Below are 17928 nucleotides of genomic sequence, written 5' to 3' on the forward strand. Positions count from 1 at the left end.
CCCCCATCCCCCCTCCCCCGTGTTAGAGTACTTTTGATTTGCTTTTCTCTAATCACTAGAGATGCTGAACATTTTTTCTTATATTTGTTGACTGATTGTATAACCTAAATGCCCTTCGGTAGATGAATGGATGATGAAAATGTGGTATATATACACAACGGAATACTATTCAGCATTAAAAGAGAATAAAATCATGACATTTGCAGGTAAATGGATGGAGTTGGAGAATATAATGTTAAGAGAAGTAAGCCAATCTCAAAAAATCAAATGCCGAATGTTTTCTCTGATATAAGGATGCTGATTTATGAATTATGGGGTTGAGGGCAGGGAGCATGGGAGGATTAAACGAACTCTAGATAGAGCAAAGGGGAGGGAAAGGATGGGAGGGGGCATGGGGGTAGGAAAGACAGTGGAATGAGATGGACATCATTACCCCAAGTACATGTATGAAGACACGAATGGTGTGACTCTACTTTGTATACAACCAGAGATATGAAAAATTGTGCTCTATATGTGTAATATGAATTGTAATGCATTCTTCTGTCATACATAACAAATTAGAATAAAAAAATTAAAAAGAAAATAGTATTGAAGTCCCTCAAAAAATTAAAAACAGAACTACCAAATGATCTAGCTATATCCCACTTCTGAATATATATCCAAAGGAAATGAATCAAGTTGTCCAAGCAACAGCTGCATGCTCATGTTTATTGAAGCACTATTCACAATTGCCATGATATGGAATCAATCAAAGTGTCTATCAGCAGATGAATGAATGGATAAAGAAATGTGATATATGTACATAGTGAAATACTATTCAACCACAAAGAATGAAATCCTGTCATTTGCAACAAAACAGATGGAAATTATGTTGAGTGAAATAAGGCAGGCACAGAAAAACAAATACTACATGCTCTTAATTATATATGTAAAGCTGACCTCAAAGAAGGGAGAAGAATAGTGATGACTAGAGCTTAGGAATAAGAAAGGAAAAGTAGAGAGGAGAGAGAGAAGAGGGAGGTTGGAGAATGGGTATCAAAATATAGTTAGCTAGGAGGAATAAGTTCTAGTGTTCTATGGCACAATAGGGTGACTGTCATTTACAAAAATAAGCAGTAGATCAAAGACTTCAAACACAAATAATAAATGTATAGAGATGGAAATGCTGATTAGTCATCACCATTGAATATATCTATTGAATTATCACACTGTATCCCATAAATATGAACAATTGTTAGGTTTCAATGAAAAAGAAAAAGATAGGAATACTTCCATCAATCCTTAAAAAGAATGAAGTAAAATAATGCCATTTTTCATACTCTTAATCTAACAGATATGTCTGTTCATAATAATAGCAGCAATAATGTATTCAGTGACCACAGCTTATCGATAAGTAAAACTAATGACAGTAATATTAAAAGAGATAGGAGAAAGGAACTTGAATATTGTTATACAGTACTTGTACTACCTGTAAAGTGGTACAGTGTTCTCTGTAAATGGATTTAGATTAGTTATAAATGTATACTTTAAACTCAAGGACAAGATGCAAAAATAAAGTTAAAAAAGAAGTACAAGTGATTCAATTGATATGCTACGAAGGGGGAAATGCTGTCTTATAAAACTGTTTAATTCAAACTTGAGAAGGTAGAAAAAGAGTAGAAGATACACATAAAGAAATAGAACAGGGCTGGCGATATAGCTCAGTTGGAGAGTGCTTGCCTCACATGCACAAGGTCCTGGGTTCAATCCCCAGCACCACTAAAAAGAAATAGAATAAAGACAATGAAAAGAGAAGATATTAATCCAACTGTATGGATATTCACTTTAAATGTCAACAGGATATATATATACCACCTTGTAAGACAGAGACATTTAGGGTGAATAAAAAATAAGACCAACTAACTCTGTGTATAGAAAACCCATTTTAAACACAAAGACCAAGACTAAAAGTTAAAGAGTGGAAAATATATGACATGCTCACAGTAATTAAAAGAAGTTTAGGACTGGGGATATACCTCAGTTTCGAGCACTTGCTTGGCATGTGCATGATGGGGACCTGGGCTCGATTATCAGCACTGACAATAAAAAAAAAAAAAAAAAAGAAAGAAAAGAAAAGAAAAAAAGAAAGAAAGAAAAGGAAAGAAAGGGAAACAAAAAACAAAAACAAAAACCTGGGATGGCTACATTAATTTAAGACTAAGCAGACTTGAGAGCAAGGAAACATTATCAAAAACAAAGAGGAACATTATGATAAAGGAGTCAGTTCTCCAAGAAGGCATAATAATCCCTAATGTGATATATCTAACTGCAGAGTCAAAATATCTGAGGAAAAAAAAATAATATAATTGAAGGGAGAAACTATTATATTTGAATATCAGTAATAGAATGAGCAGGGTGAAAAATCAGTTAAGAACAAACTCAACTGAGTGGAAGCATCAATCAGATATAATCAAGTTATATAGAAGAATTCATCCAACAACAGAAAAGTACACAATCCTCAAGCCCACAGAGAACACTCACCAATGGAGACTATGCTGTGGACCATTAAACATACCTTAACACATAAAAGAATAGAATCATATAAATGTATGTTTTCATGCCACAGTTGAATTGAACTATAAATTGGTCAGAGAAAGCTGGAAAATTCCAAATATTTGGAGTTTAAACAACAATTTTCTAAATGACATACGAGTTAAAGAAGTCTCAAGAAAATTTTAAAAATGTTTTTAAGTGAACATGAAAATACAACTTGTTAAAATTCACGTGATACAGTGAAAGCAGTGCTTACAGGAAAATTTACAGCAGTGTATTCACACATTCAAAAGAAAAAAGACTTAAAACAAAATTCAAAAGCTTAATCTTTGCAAAGATCAATAAAATTGATACATACCTAGATGTAAACTATTTCTATCAACTCTCTTTGAATTTCAATTCTTTTCATGTAGATACTGTTATATGGTACAAAGATTAAGTTTTTCATTGAAATTATATTATTCTCATTTATACCAAAACAATACTTACCACATTCAATATTTGTGTACTGAACTCTACTTAGACCCAAATTATTATTGTCTGCTGTTTTTAAAAAATGAAATTTGACCATTAAACTTATGTTTATCATTATTTTCTCCTATTTTCAGTGTTAATTTTTTTTAGGTGAGATTCTTATAGGGAACAGTGTAGGTATATTTTGTTCTTAACCTAATTTGAAGGCTTTTAAAACTTAAGTATTTATATCTTATGCTATAACTAATATTGGTTTTGACAGCCACCTATTTTATATCTTCAGTACAATGCCTCATGACCCTAAGAAAACAGTAGTTATAATGTGAACACCAAACTATCTAGATATTTGAAACATCTTTCTTTGACTCAAGTTTAAAAATGAGCCACCATAGAAGCGTGACAACAAAAATCAATGTGAAGCTACCTAGAAACAAATTTTAGCCTTTCATTTCTTTCTCTGTTAGTATTCCTGTTATATACAACAATAATAATCACTACCATCTGCATAACTGCCATTACCACATTCTTCAGGTCAAAATATGTAACTAGAAAAAATAGTGAGAGTCAATCAATAAAGTTCTACTGTGATATTTCATAATTGATTGATACATTTTGCAAAAATGTGTCTCATGAAGGAGAAAAGTCATATGATTGTTGCAATGCATAAAGAAGAACATTTAATAAAATTCAACACCCATTCATGGTAAAAGAGCTCAGTAAACTAGAAATAAAAGAGAATTTCTTAAGCTGGGGTTGTAGCTCAGTGGTAGAGCACTTGTCTTGCAAGTATGAGGCACTGGGTTCACTCCTCAGCACCACATAAAAATAAATAAATAAAAAATAAAGATATTGTGTCCATCTACAACTAAGAGAGAGAGAGAGACAGAGAGAGAGAGAGAGAGAGAGAGAGGAGAAAGAAACTTCTTTAACTTAATCCAGGAGGAATGAAGAAAATTACACTAACATCATACTTTAAAATATTATGCTGAAATAATTTTAAGCTTTAGAGAATACTTCTAAAAATAGTGCAGTTACCATATATTATCTACTTTCCTCTAATGTTAACATCTTATATAGCCATATCAAAACTAGCATCAATACAATATCATTAGCTATATTACTCACTTTACTTAGATATTCCCCCTCAAAATACTCCAGGCTTTTTTTTTCATTTTCCCCTTACCAGCCCTAGAATCAACTACTACTTCTCCAAGGAAACTTTATTTCATTGGCAACTGATATTTAGAAATCTATATCTGGAGCTGGGAATATAGCTCAGTTGGTTGAGTGCTTGCCTCACAATGCAAAAGGCCCTGGGTTCTATCCACAGCACACCACACACACACACACAAAAAAAAAAAAAAAAAGGAAAGAAAGAAAAGAAATCGACCTCTGGCTATCTGGCTGCTAGATGTGCTCATAAACATTATATTTAACCATAAAAGATGTTCTCCCTAAGATCAGAAACAAAGTCAGGACTTTGTTTGACACATGATTTCTATTCAGTACTGTAGAGGAAGTTCTAATCAATACAATAAGGCAAAAGAAGATAAAATGCATCCAGATTAGAAATGAAGTAAAAACTGTAATTATTTACAAATGATCTGATTATGTATGTAGAGAATCATAAATGATCTTCAACAAAAGCTACTATAACCAAGAAGTGATTATTTTAAGTAAGCTCCATTTGAATTACTTATTTATAATTTGTACCAACTCTTCTTCAAGAAAAAAAAAACTTCCACTTCAAAAACAGTAATATTTAAATTCAACTTTTTAAAAGTTAACTCAGTGTTTTACTAGTGTGGAGAGGGAGGGAGACAAATTTTAATTCATCTTTTCTTTTAAGGACTTAAGACATATAATATAGGAGTATACAATCTTTAACAATTAAAAAAAGGATATTTCTTTAAAAAAGAATAAATAAAACTGACCTTAGAATAAATAAATAAAGAATAAATAAACCCTTAGCCAGGCTAATGAAGAAAAAGAGAAAGAATCTCAAATTACTATAATTCATAATGAAAAAGGAAATATCATCACGGACACCATTTAAATGCAGATGATAGTCAGAAACTACTTTGAAAATTTATACTCCAATAAAATAGAAAATCATGAAGACATCAACAAATTTTTGGAGACATATAACGTGTCAAAATTCAATCAGGAGGACATACAAAATTTAAACAGATCAATTTCAAGCAATGAAATTGAATATGCCATCAAAAGCCTACCAACAAAGAAAAGCTCAGGAATAGATGGATTCTCAACCAAGTTCTATAAGACCTTCAAAGAACTTACATCAATATTCCTCAAGTTATTCCAAAAAATAGAAAAGGAGGAAACTTTTACAATCTTTTTTTAATTCCAAATCTAACACACACACCCCAGTTCCCCTTACACATGCATATACCCCCACTTTTCTAAAATTAAAGAAGTGACCAAATAATAAATGAAAGCTTCCATCTGTACCATTGCATTACCCAATTTTAGGTAATGGTATGGCAATTCCTGGAATTTGGCAACATGTTGGTTGGCTTTGGCCCCTATTAAATCAGGACAAATCACTGGGGAAATGAAAAATAAATAAGAATAATGATGCCTCCATTAGATTAAGACTCTTTGAAAAACTAATTAAACATATTTAAGTCTTGAAAAAAGGCTTTTTCAAAGTTCAACAACAAAGACCATTCAAAATTGATTCTCTGCAAGTTTTGATACTATTTTTTCATGAATAAAGAGCTCAATTATAACTTATTTATTTAATACTCTATTCAAGAAGGACTGTATCTTCTGGTTTTGTCAGAATGTTTTTGAGATGATTTTTTTTTTTAATGCAGTGCTGGAGGTTGAACCCAGAGCTAACAAATTTGACATGAATTTTAAATAAATATTAAGAAATAACATAAAATGTTGAAGTCAGTAATAAAATTAGTAAACAGAAATATTACAATAATATTATTATTTATACTATAATAATTTATATTACAATGATGATGTAAGTAAGAGCCATTATTCCAAGATAAACACAGCTCTCAAAAGCAACTTTTACAAGCTTACAGAATACAAAGTCAACATAAAAAAATCAATTTTATTTTCTATATATTGGTAGCAAACAAAGTGAAATGAAATTTTAAAATTCTGCTTCCATCAGAAGACATTAAATACTTAAGAATATATATCTTACCAAAAATGTATCTAAGCATAAAATTATAAAATATTACTGAAAGAAATTAATGATCATGTAATAAATGGAGTGATACACTGGGTTCCTGGATCCGAAAATCACTGTTAAAATGACATTTCTCCCCAATATGTGAAATTCAACACCATCTCACATAAAATCCTAGTAGATCGACAAACTGAACACTAAATTTAACTAGAAGTTAATTTAGAAATTTATCTAGACATATTCATAGTAGAAAATACACCACCAGAGAATCTTATAAAGCTTTTAAGGTACTGAAGTAATCTGCATCTTCTGTGTTACTCTATACGATGAACTTGTCTATTTCCACAACGGAAATGAGAAGCAAACCTAGGATTGGGACCAGCTCTTCTGACTTGAGTACTACACTCTTTCAAATTATAGACCATCAATTATAATTAAGGTTAATTGACTTCCTTCTTTGCTCAGAGATTTAGTTTTCCCTTAAAGATACCAGGAATTGTAGGTTTCTTCATCTCTAGATTTGCTGTAATATTTCAAAAAATAGCCAGTAAATCATGTAATAATAGAGCTATGTAAAAATAATGAATCTCTCAAAGCTTATTAATAAAAATTAGTAAACATACCACTCATCTTGGAGATGAATTGACCACTTATAAATAAGTTATACATTTCAAAGATATAAGGGTCCCATCAAAATATTCAAATTTATAAATAATTTCTTTATTTATAATGCCCCCAAGCACTAAAATTTTAAGTGAATTAATGAAATAGCTAATAGTGTTAGATTGGTTCCTTTAATTAAATATGAGGGTGATGGTATAATTTTGCAGTTCTAGAGTATTTGAGTAAACTTAAATTGCCTCATTGAACAAGCACATGAGTAAGCCTGTTAGAAGGTAACTAATCTGTTCATGAAAACTCTGCTCTTTTTGCGGTTGTATTTTTTTGTGCAAGATACTTTAATTTTGCTCAAATTAAGTGTCATGTATCTTTAACAATTAAAACAATTTAATTTCTCTCTATATATCGTCTAAACTTGTTTTGAAATCTCCTTTGCCCTGACCATCTTGTTGGTGCCTCTAATTCTATTCCCAAAGCCTGGTTATCCTAATCTTAATATCACTTTCACTCTGGGCATAGCCTATCCCAGGGGGCACAGATAAGGCAAGCCTTGCTTCTTGCCCTATCTGGTTCTCAAAGCATTCTCCAGTTGAGGCTAAATTGCATTTAACATGAAGAGCTGAACACTGATAAGGAAATCATTGCAGCATAACTTAGTGTCCTCAATAGGTTCACATTTTGTCCCTTCTTTAATTTAGCAATGCCACACTGGTGCTATAATCACTGTCTCTTAAAAAAATTGTTTTCTTTCTTTTTTTAATGAGTCCTCCTTGGACAGGGTATACTGAATGAATGATATTTAGTTGTATCTTATAGTCATTTTGTGTGCCAAAGAAAACTTCTGACTATGCATTATTTCTGGGAGACACAGTAAGATCTTGATCTTTCCAGGTTCTTTTGTAGTGTGCTGATAAAAACAGTATATAGCTCATAGAAGTCTTCCTACATATGCATGTAACTCATAGGCTCATCATCAGTGATCTAAAGTAGACATAAATTATCCATATGAGAGTCATAAACATTTAGGACATTTAGGAATGTGTGAAGGAACCAATATTTGACACAGTGCTTTATACATGACAAACTCAAAATACGTGAGTTTGGTTGAGTTGAAGTTTTGAGCAGAAGGAGTTTAACATGGTGCAATTATTTAAATTTATAGTTACAAAAAAACGGGTAGAAAAATCACCACACTCCCTCTTACCAACAACATGAATTCCAGATTTGAAATATTGTATTATTTCCTCATAGTTCATTTCTCATTCCATCTTTATTTCAGGGGTTAACAGAGAAGAATGCTCTGCATAAATCAAACCTACATAAATGTTGATTGGTAAATGTTTCAGAGGAAAATACGGAAAGCTGGAATAAACTGAAATGGGTAGATTGACTAACAAAATAGATAAAAATTCAACATAAATTAATGAATTACATAAAAATTCCATATAAAAATTTTATAAAAGCATTTAAAAACAAATATCAAAATCAATGTCTATAGTAACAGTTGATGAAGTAGTAAAAAATAAAAAAATAGAACAGATACAATGATTTTTCTATTCCTGAAATACAGTAAAAGTTGCAACATTAAAAAAAATGCAATAAGAAGATTACAATAATAATAAAGATACATAATTGTGGGCAATAAAATTGTTTCAAACAATAGAAATAGTTCCAAATAAGATAATAATTATTACTTGTAAATTTTATTGGCGGGGGAGAGTACTTGGGGATTTAACCAGGGATGGTCAACTACTGAGCCACATCCCCAGCCCTTTTATTTTTATTTATTATTTTGAGACAGGTTCTAACTAAATTGTTTAGGGTCCTCCTAAGTTGCTGAGGCTGACCTTGAACTTGAGAACCTCCTACATCAGCCTCCGTAATATGCTGGGATTACAGGCATGCACCACCATGCCCGGCCTACTTTGTTAAACATTAAATTTTGAAGAAAAGATTTATATAAATGAATTGGAAGTATTTGCTTTAAAATTAAAAATATAACAGTAAATTTTAAAGTTATAATTTGCCCTTCATTTTCTTACAGAAAAACATAACATTGGGTATGTTTTTTTTCTTAGAGAAAAAAACTAACAAATTATTATAGGGTCAAAAAGAGAAAAATAACTTTTTGACAATGTTGAATAAAATTTTGAGAGACATTTGGGGAGTCCAAATTATAAATAAAACATACTAAGAAGTTCAATAATCACTTAAATGTTAGAGTAAAAGGGAAAATACCATTACATCATTGGATTTTATTTGCTTAAGTTTTTATGCTATAAAATTCATTTTAGTAGAGTAGTCAAAGTATAAATACACTATGCCAGGAAGATATCCTACCTTTTTATCATACACATCTTGCCAGTTTACTCCAGAAAAGAAGCTGTGTCTCATGATTTCTTTTGCATCATCTGGTCCTCCACCAAGGCTATAGAACAGAAATTTAAATTAAATGAATATAAAACATTTACATAAGCCAATTGTATCAAAATTTTTTTGTGAAAATGCAATTTTTTCTTGTGATAAAAAGTTCTTGGAATAAACAGCCATAAAATTAAAAAGCTTTCACTATAAGATCTAATTTTTCTAACATGCTATTAAAAACCAGCTTTAGAACATTATGGTAATGGAAAAGAGCAGAGGCTCTGGGGACCAACCTGAAAGAGGTAACCACTTCTGGGAGTTCTGTGATGTGCAGCAATGAAAAAATGCTGAACCTCGTTTTCCCACCTGTAAAGTGGGGATAAAAAACCTTCCTGGGGGTTTTTTATATTAGAAATAACATAAGTAGCACCTGGCACAATAAATCACTGTCAATTCTCTAACCAAGTTCCTTTTGAATGACTTAAGTAAAAATGTATCCTTGCTAATAAAAATTCTGAAATTATTAACTGGTTTGAAAATTATTGGTGTAACAATGCTATAGACAGAAATTCATGGGCTATTTTCATATCTCAAAGGAATTCCACAGAAACTTTATTATTAATCCACAAAATAACATTACAATGTAATCTGCTATGAAACTTGCAATATGAAATAAAAATTATAAAACATACCCCCCTTTACTGAAGGCATTCTTATTTAAATAATATCTGATACAATATGAAATTCAGGTGTTTTTTGGCTTACTCAACATGAGTCACCAAGAAAAAAAGAGAAAAGTGAGAGAGAGGAAGGGAAAGGAGGGAGAAAATAAGACAGAACAGGTACTGGTAAATTTTAATCAAGTCTTTGGGGGAAATTACACATACAAAAATAGTGTATTATAAACATGATCCAAAGGAAAAGAAGCACAAAATTTATAAAGAATAATAAAATACATAATGTTTCTATTGTAAATTAGTCCCAAGATTCTCATAAACTGGATATGGTGGTGTACACCAGTAATCCCAGCATCTTGGGAGGCTAACACAGGACGATCACTAGTTCAAAGCCAGTTTCAGCAACTTAGCAAGGCCCTAAGCAACTCAGTGAGACCCTGTCTCAAAATAAAAACAAAAACAAAAATAAAAAGGGCTGAGGATGTGGCTCAGTGGTTAAGTGTCCCTGTGTTCAATCTCTGGTATCCACCCCCACCAAAAAAAAAAAAAAAGATTCTCATAAAATTTTTTTTAAAAAATTTTTGCTGAACTCCCAAACTCCAAAAGCCAACTATGGATGATTTTTGATTAGTGCTAATACAAATATTGGTTGATATTACTATTTATATGTTAAAGTCAAAGATGAAGGTGATACTACAAAGACATTGAACTTCAGTTGTCAAACTTTACTTGTCAGTTATATGAGCGACTTTTTGCTGAATGAATTGTTAATAGTTTTGAAACAGTAGAAAAATATTTATTTATGTGCTCTCTGAAATGTAACAGATACAGACACTACATGCTTTTAAATTTAATCTGCACTGTTAACATTTTTTTCATCATTTTTAAGGCCTAAATAATAAAAACAAATCAAACCCTGACTTAAAAGTATTGGCCAGTTTTGGTGGTATTAATATTCCCATCATGGCCAATTTTAAGCTACTGTAGTAGCAAATCATTATACATTATTTCCGTATGTTACCTAACCTCAAAAAAAAAAAAAAAAAGAAGAGTAAAATGTAACAAAATTATTAAGGAGTGATAATTTGAGTACTTATTACTTTTTGCTTTTGCTATTCTTGATTAAATTTTGCAAATTTATGTTAATTTTAAAGAATGGTTGCATTAAACATTCAGCTCACACAATTTCTGATAATTTTAACAATTGGTTCTTGTGAGCTGGTACTTAGCAATCCCACACATAACTATGTAGGAAAAAACCCAAACAGGTCATAGAAATCAAATAATAATATAAATCTAACAAATTCTGGTTATGAGGTATAAGACTCAGACAACTGAATCCTCTCTGACACACTATCAGAATAGAAAATAAAACAATTAGCTGATATCTAAGTATCTTTGGTGATAAGTTCCCACCATCTGTACCTCCTACCCCCAGATCTATACAGGTATTCTAATAAGTCATATCCCAGCGACAGGACTTTAAGATTGGATCATCTCAGAATAATGATGTTCACATTATTATGAACCTTCAGCCTGGCCATTCTGTATTTAGTTAATGCTTAGCATTTTGGTTCCTGCCCTAATTCTATTTCATTCTACTTCAAGTTGTGTATGACAGTACCCTCCGGAGACACAAAGCTCCTTGGAAGGCAGAGATCAGTACTGGATGATCCAAAAGGCCTTCTAACTTTCTGGATAAGAAACCAGAAAAGCAGATACATGTTTCTGAAAAGAACTGAGTGTATCACAGTAGTCTGCATGAAAAAAAAAAAAAAATCAGAATTCCATTATATTCTTTTATATTGGTTGTAGCTTATTTACTTCTTTATAGTTTATAATACTGTTTGCATCAGAAGTGAACCTGAGATGGCAGATGAGATGGGAGTTGGACTGGAGAATCATAATAATTTTGTTAGGTTTTAATCCAACTTCTGTAATTCATGTTCAGGTTAAAACCTCAGTTCTTCAGCAACAATTTGGCTTTGGACACAGCCAGCAGAGTTATCAAATATATATAAATTATATATGGCCATGAATACTAAGGAAGGTTTAAGATTACAACCATAAGACTGTCATTTCAGAAGCTGAGATTCTTTAACATAAATTTCCTCAAAGTGTAAAACTGTAAAATGGCAATGTCAATTGCTTTCTGATACAAAATTTAACACTTCAAAATATGCTTTGATATGAGTTATCTTATGCCCAAGTATACTGAACTCCAATATTAGAATGTTAAATCCTTAGGTCCTATGAATTCTTCATTATTAGGAACATCAAAGAATTCCTATTTTCTTAGTATAATGAATTCAACATGACATCATGCTTCTTCTATAAACTCTCCATAGGATGACAAAGGAAGACCAAAAGAATGATCCTAAGGTAATGGAAAATAAGAAACAAAAGCAAAATGATATTGACTTTTTGACTGAACTGATGGCAGGTTAGTAAAGAATACCAGAAAAAAAATATCAGGCAGTATTTAAAGTAGCTAAATAGGAAAAATAAAGAGGTATGTTATGATAATATCTTTGAATATGTTTCCAAAGACTTTTCAGGGTTCTTCCATTGGCTTTTTCTTTTTTCTACTTGTAAAGTTTAGCATTTCCCAGGATTCTGTCCAGGCCTTCTCCACTATTTTCTTGCCTTCAGCTACTTCCTAGATGTCCATAGCTCCATAACCCATATACTCAGTTACTGTGTTTCTTTTAAGCTGTTTGTATTATTTTCAGTTCCTTGCTTTACATTTCCATCTATATTTTCTAAAAATAAAATACATATAAAAACCCCAGGCTTGGTGTACCACAAATTAATACCAATATCCACCCCCAACAAACCTCTTCCTTTGCTTGGGCTCCCTGTCTGCTGGAACACACACACTCTAAACTAGTCACCCTAGCTAGAAACTACCAGGGCATCCCTGGGATCTACCCAATGTCTACCTCTTCACCATTTCAATTGCCCTTTTTTTTGGAAGGGGGTGTACTGGATATCAAATCCAGGGTCTCCAGCCTGCAGTTTCTATTAATCATCCACAAAACTCTTAGCACTACTTCAGAAAGGATTCCATCTTCTACCTAGACAATTTCAGAAGCATTCTTAGCTGCTCTACCTTCCTGTCCCTCACTTTTCTAATCCATCCATCCCAAAGCTGCCAGAATTACCTTTTTATAACCCAAATCCAATTATGCTATCTCTTGCTTGAAATACCCTCATGGGTTCTCATTCCTTTCTGAAGATGAAATATTTTTGTTCTTATAATCAAAACTTACCAGCTTCGTCTCCCAATGTTACCCAAGTTCTTTACTCAGGTCACTGAACTTCTCAAATGCCATATTCTTTTGCAATTCTAGCTGAGTTACTTTACGTGTAAATTTCTCTGCTTCAATTCCTCTGCAAACTCCAATTCCTCCATAAACCAGCACAAGTTCACTAATCCCCGCAACAGAGCTAACAATTACAATAGCAATTTGTACATGGTTTGGCCTGAATAAATTTTGTTATTATGTTTTGTGACCCTTATCTTTCTACAGATTCCAGAGGAGAGACTCGTTTATCTTTTTCTCCTTTGTGTTTCCAATACTTTAATGCAATAGTAGAGGGCATTGAAGAAAATACCAGGTAATTCATAATATTATATCTTCTCTTGAGAACACTACCAACCTCTGGGTAGTGAAACTACATATTAGACCGCTAACACTCTAGAAATGTACCTCACATTTATTCAGCAGTTCTTAAGTACCTACTATATACTACTCATGGAGTAGGGGTGGGCTGACATAGACAAATAAGTGAGATATAGACACGAAAACCACAAGTACAATTTTGTTCTAGCAGTCAATTATAGAAAGGGCAACAAGGGAAAGGGTGGCCAAAGAGCCTATAGGACTCAGAAAAGCAAGGGATAAATTGTTAGTTTTCTTAAGACCAAACCAAATATTATTTAGATTCCCAAACCAAAGATATAAAATGGGAGTCATAGCTCTGCTTAAAGATTACTTATTCATTATTTACTCATATTCTGCATGAATTTCCCATGAGACCCTGGGTAAATCATTTAACCCTCTCCTGTACCTTTGTTTTCTACTCAAATAGAAATGTGAATAGTATCTCCCTTAAGGGTACTATAAAAACAAGGTAGAGCAAAGATGTGAAAATACCCTGAAAAAGAAAACAAAATGACTATAAATACAAGTTACCTCAATTCTTAAGATTATCAAACAAAGCTTTTGAGTGATCCTCACAAAAGAAAACAACAACAACAAAAATGTTTGCTTATTTCTGCTGAAGTTAAAACCACATTCCTAGGCTGGGGTTGTGGCTCAGTGGTAGAATGCTTGCCTAGGGTCATGTGTGAGGCACTGGGTTGGATCCTCAGCACCATATATAAATAAATAAAATAAAGGTCCACTGACAACTAAAAAAAAAAAAAATCTCTCTCTCTCTCTCTCCTTATAAATTTAAAAGCTGGAGCATGTAATGGAAAACCATTTCTAAAGTAGACAAAGCCCAAATCTTAGGATTCATTTATTTTTTCACTCATCAACGCAGTCTGACAATAAATATATGTTCACCATTGATCTTAAACAAAATGCTGGAACAAAATATTATGTGAGTTGTTTATGGATCAATCCAACAACATATGAAATCATCTATCCTCTAGATACTTAAGTTTAATAGACTTTCAGAGAGCTACTGATATGTATACACATATAAACACACATATTAAGAGACATTAAACAATTAGTAGTCATTTCACAAGATTTATAAAATGCGTTAATGAACATATATATGTGAATAAGCAATATTGTGACCCACTGAGCAAAGCAGCAAGTGCTATAGAACTCTTGATGTCATAGCTATAGCTACAAAAACAGAAATACAGTAAGTTTTTCTTTTTTTTTTAAGTGTCATCAATCCTTTCACCCATACATGGAAAAAATATTTTGAAATAACAATAAGATATGTTTATGTAGGTTGGGGGTGTGAGGAAAGAATAAAAACAGGTCTCTCTTTTTTTTTTTTCCTATAATGTAAATAATCAGAAATATAAAGGCCTGGAAGAAAAGGGATCATCCTATTCCCACAAGATCAAGTAACAGGGAAATTAAAAGATTGTTCACTCATAATATGGATAATGAAAATCTCAAAATCTGTATTTGAGAAACCTGCATAAAATTCCAAGTCAGAAAAGAACTGATGAAAATTTTTGAGTTTTCTATATTATGCAGTTAAAAATAAGTCAGTATCTCAGTGGGAAAATGTCTATAGCAAATACATTGCTTCTTGGAGTCAGTTTTATTTGAATTAATTTCCATATCATAATCTCTAACCATATTCATCAGTAACTCACAGAGCATTATTTGAGGCTTACCGTTTATTTGGATCCTTTATCAAGAGCCCTGAAAGCAATGATTTTGCATCTGAAGAGAGAGTTCGAGGAAACTTAATGTCTTCCATTAGTATTAGTTCAAAGAGTTTCTCATGATCCTGGTTGTAGAAAGGTAACCTCCCACACATCATTTCATACATGACAACCCCTAGGCCCCACCAATCTACTGCTCGGCCGTAGTCATTATCTTCTAATACCTAAAAGTGAAATCAGTGAAATGATTAATTACTACACATTAACTTTCAAAGTATTATTCATTAAAACATAAGAGTCTTACATAAAAATGCATTTCAACTTTCCAAGCCTAGGTAGGTGTATTCTGAGTTCTTGACCTCAAAATGATGAAGCATAAATCAAAAGTATAAATTATACCAAGTATGTGAAATATTTCATATATGTATATGTGTGTGTGTGTGTGTATATATATATACACACACACACATACATACACATGCACACACATACATAAAATGGTCAGTATTTTAAAAAGGGGACAGGTCATAAAAAATATCAGTAAGTAAATATATTTTAAGGATCAAATGAAAACACAAGCTAGCATTTTTGCGTATTTTCTTTTAGGTCTACTTAATTTTTCATTCTGAATTCACTAACATGGACTTTAAGTAACAACTTGAAGTTAGGCTATGCTGATTCTAGACAACAAAATGTTCCATTCTTGCTTTAAGAACTAAGTTAAAAAGAAAAGAATTTAGTAATAGAAATCAAGCAGTGAAAATTACAAGTAAACAAGCACAATAAAACATGGGGAACACAGACCATGGCAACCATTAAAATAAATGTGAAGATTCTTGGGGTTCCCTCTGTGTCTCAGAAAATATTTAATTAATTAATTGAATGTAAAAGCAAAAATTATGAACTTAATACCTGGGTGGTATATATATCCTTTCACTGGATTCCCCAAATGCATTAGATGTAAGAAATAATATGAAAATATCCTAAGAAATAATATGAAAATATCCCTTTGATTTTGTTTGAATGACCTATTCAAATCAGACACAAAAACCTACCATCTGCTTCAGGTAAAATTTGTTTTCACCTTTTTTTTTTTTTATCAGATTTGCTTTTCATTCAACAGAATATTCCTCATCCATATACAACTTCCAATATTTTATTGTAAATAACTATATTTGAATAATCTTCAAGCTTATTTTAATTTGATCCTCTCAAACTTTGGAAAAAACAGATTAAGAAAGCAACAGACATGAATTTCATTAATTAAAAAAAAACCACCTTAACAACTGATAAGAGAAAAAAATATAAAAACAAAGTTGTACTTGTATTTCAAATTCTCTTGACTTGATTTAATACATTACTGAAAATGACTTACTTTTGTTTAAAATTTAGCAGTAATTTTATAGCACTGAGGATATTTTTGACAGTTATAGTCACCTATAAAAACTATGAAAGGCACCTTGGTAGAGTACTTAAAGATGAAGGATAAAATTTTAAGAAAAAATTGTGTAAACATTTTTGGAATACCATGAAAAGATTTATAATTCATTGTTATCAATGTTGTTTCATGGCTTAGGAAGACTAATTGGAATTGCTTTGTAAGTTTTAAACACAATCCCACTTTTTTTTTTTCCAGAAATCTTTTGTAAATCACAAACTAAGGAAAATATTTTCTGAAAGAACAAATTATAGTTTTCATAATTAGTCAAAAAATATTTCTACTTGTTTAAAATGAGTAATTTGAGAACAAACTGAAAATAAGAAATAACCTAAGGAATTCTATCTATGTTCTTAAAGGAAAAGCTATATATATTACTTAAATATACCAGTGACTTTTGATGATTCAAGGATCTATCTCATGGGCAACTAGTAGACTGTACTGTTTGTGGGCCTTTATCTAATTGATACAGGATTTTAAAATGAAAACAAAAAATTAAGTAATCTTTAACTGCATTCTGACAACACCAACAAAACAGTGGCATACAAGAAAAGGAGCCAAATGTGGTTTTTAACCTCTTTTTTCATAAAACCATAAAAAGCATAAAAGCTGGATTAACTGCCTCCCGAACCCACATTTCACCAGCCGGGTTCTCATCCCCAGCTGGCAAAACTGGCAATCCTTTATTTGTGTTTAAATACCTGGTTTGCAGCCAGAAGGAAAGTGAGTGCATAAAAAAAGAGGGTTTTTATTTTTGAAGAGAAATAAGCAACTGAAAATTTAAAACTGCATTGTAAAAATATCTGTTTGATAAAATCAATTTTATTCAGCTTTGTAAAATGAAAACCAATTCTCAAAAGTAGTAGTTTTACTTTTGAACTTTAACTGATGCTTTAACTGATATGCAGATATGATTCTGTAATTAGAACTGTTTGCCGTTATCACTTTGTACTGAACAATATTGATGTAATACATTGTCTTATTGACATACAAACTTTAAGCAATGCTGAGGAGAAAAAACCCTGACAACGCAATCATCCACTCTACTTGAAAAACTTTGCTATCAATTAAATAGAAGATTTTTGTTCAACTCCTATTGCCAAACAGCTAAGATAAACACAAGAAATGAGTGATTATAATATTCTGCATGTGAATATATAATATAAAACATGTTTTCATTATTTATATTATATCCTTTTTCTCTCCTTCAATCTAAATGGTTAAAAACATAATATAGTATAAAATACTCTGGAAACCTCAAAGTCAAATTAATTATTCTAAATTC

The 17928-nt window shown here is 31.6% G+C and overlaps 1 protein-coding gene across 6 annotated transcripts in view; it reads right to left on the reverse strand.

Annotated features, from left to right (window-relative positions):
- Positions 1-17928, reverse strand: part of Akt3 (AKT serine/threonine kinase 3) — a 302015-nt gene that overhangs the window by 46020 nt on the left and 238067 nt on the right. For all 6 annotated transcript variants that reach the window (XM_071599993.1, XM_071599992.1, XM_071599991.1 and 3 more), the window contains 2 exons: positions 15215-15429; positions 9140-9227 (listed from right to left, as the gene is read on the reverse strand). In XM_071599993.1, coding sequence (XP_071456094.1) covers positions 9140-9227; positions 15215-15429 — 303 coding nt within the window. The remainder of the gene's footprint in view (positions 1-9139; positions 9228-15214; positions 15430-17928) is intronic.

Source organism: Marmota flaviventris, chromosome 12 (assembly GCF_047511675.1).
Source record: "Marmota flaviventris isolate mMarFla1 chromosome 12, mMarFla1.hap1, whole genome shotgun sequence".
NCBI lineage: Eukaryota > Metazoa > Chordata > Mammalia > Rodentia > Sciuridae > Marmota > Marmota flaviventris.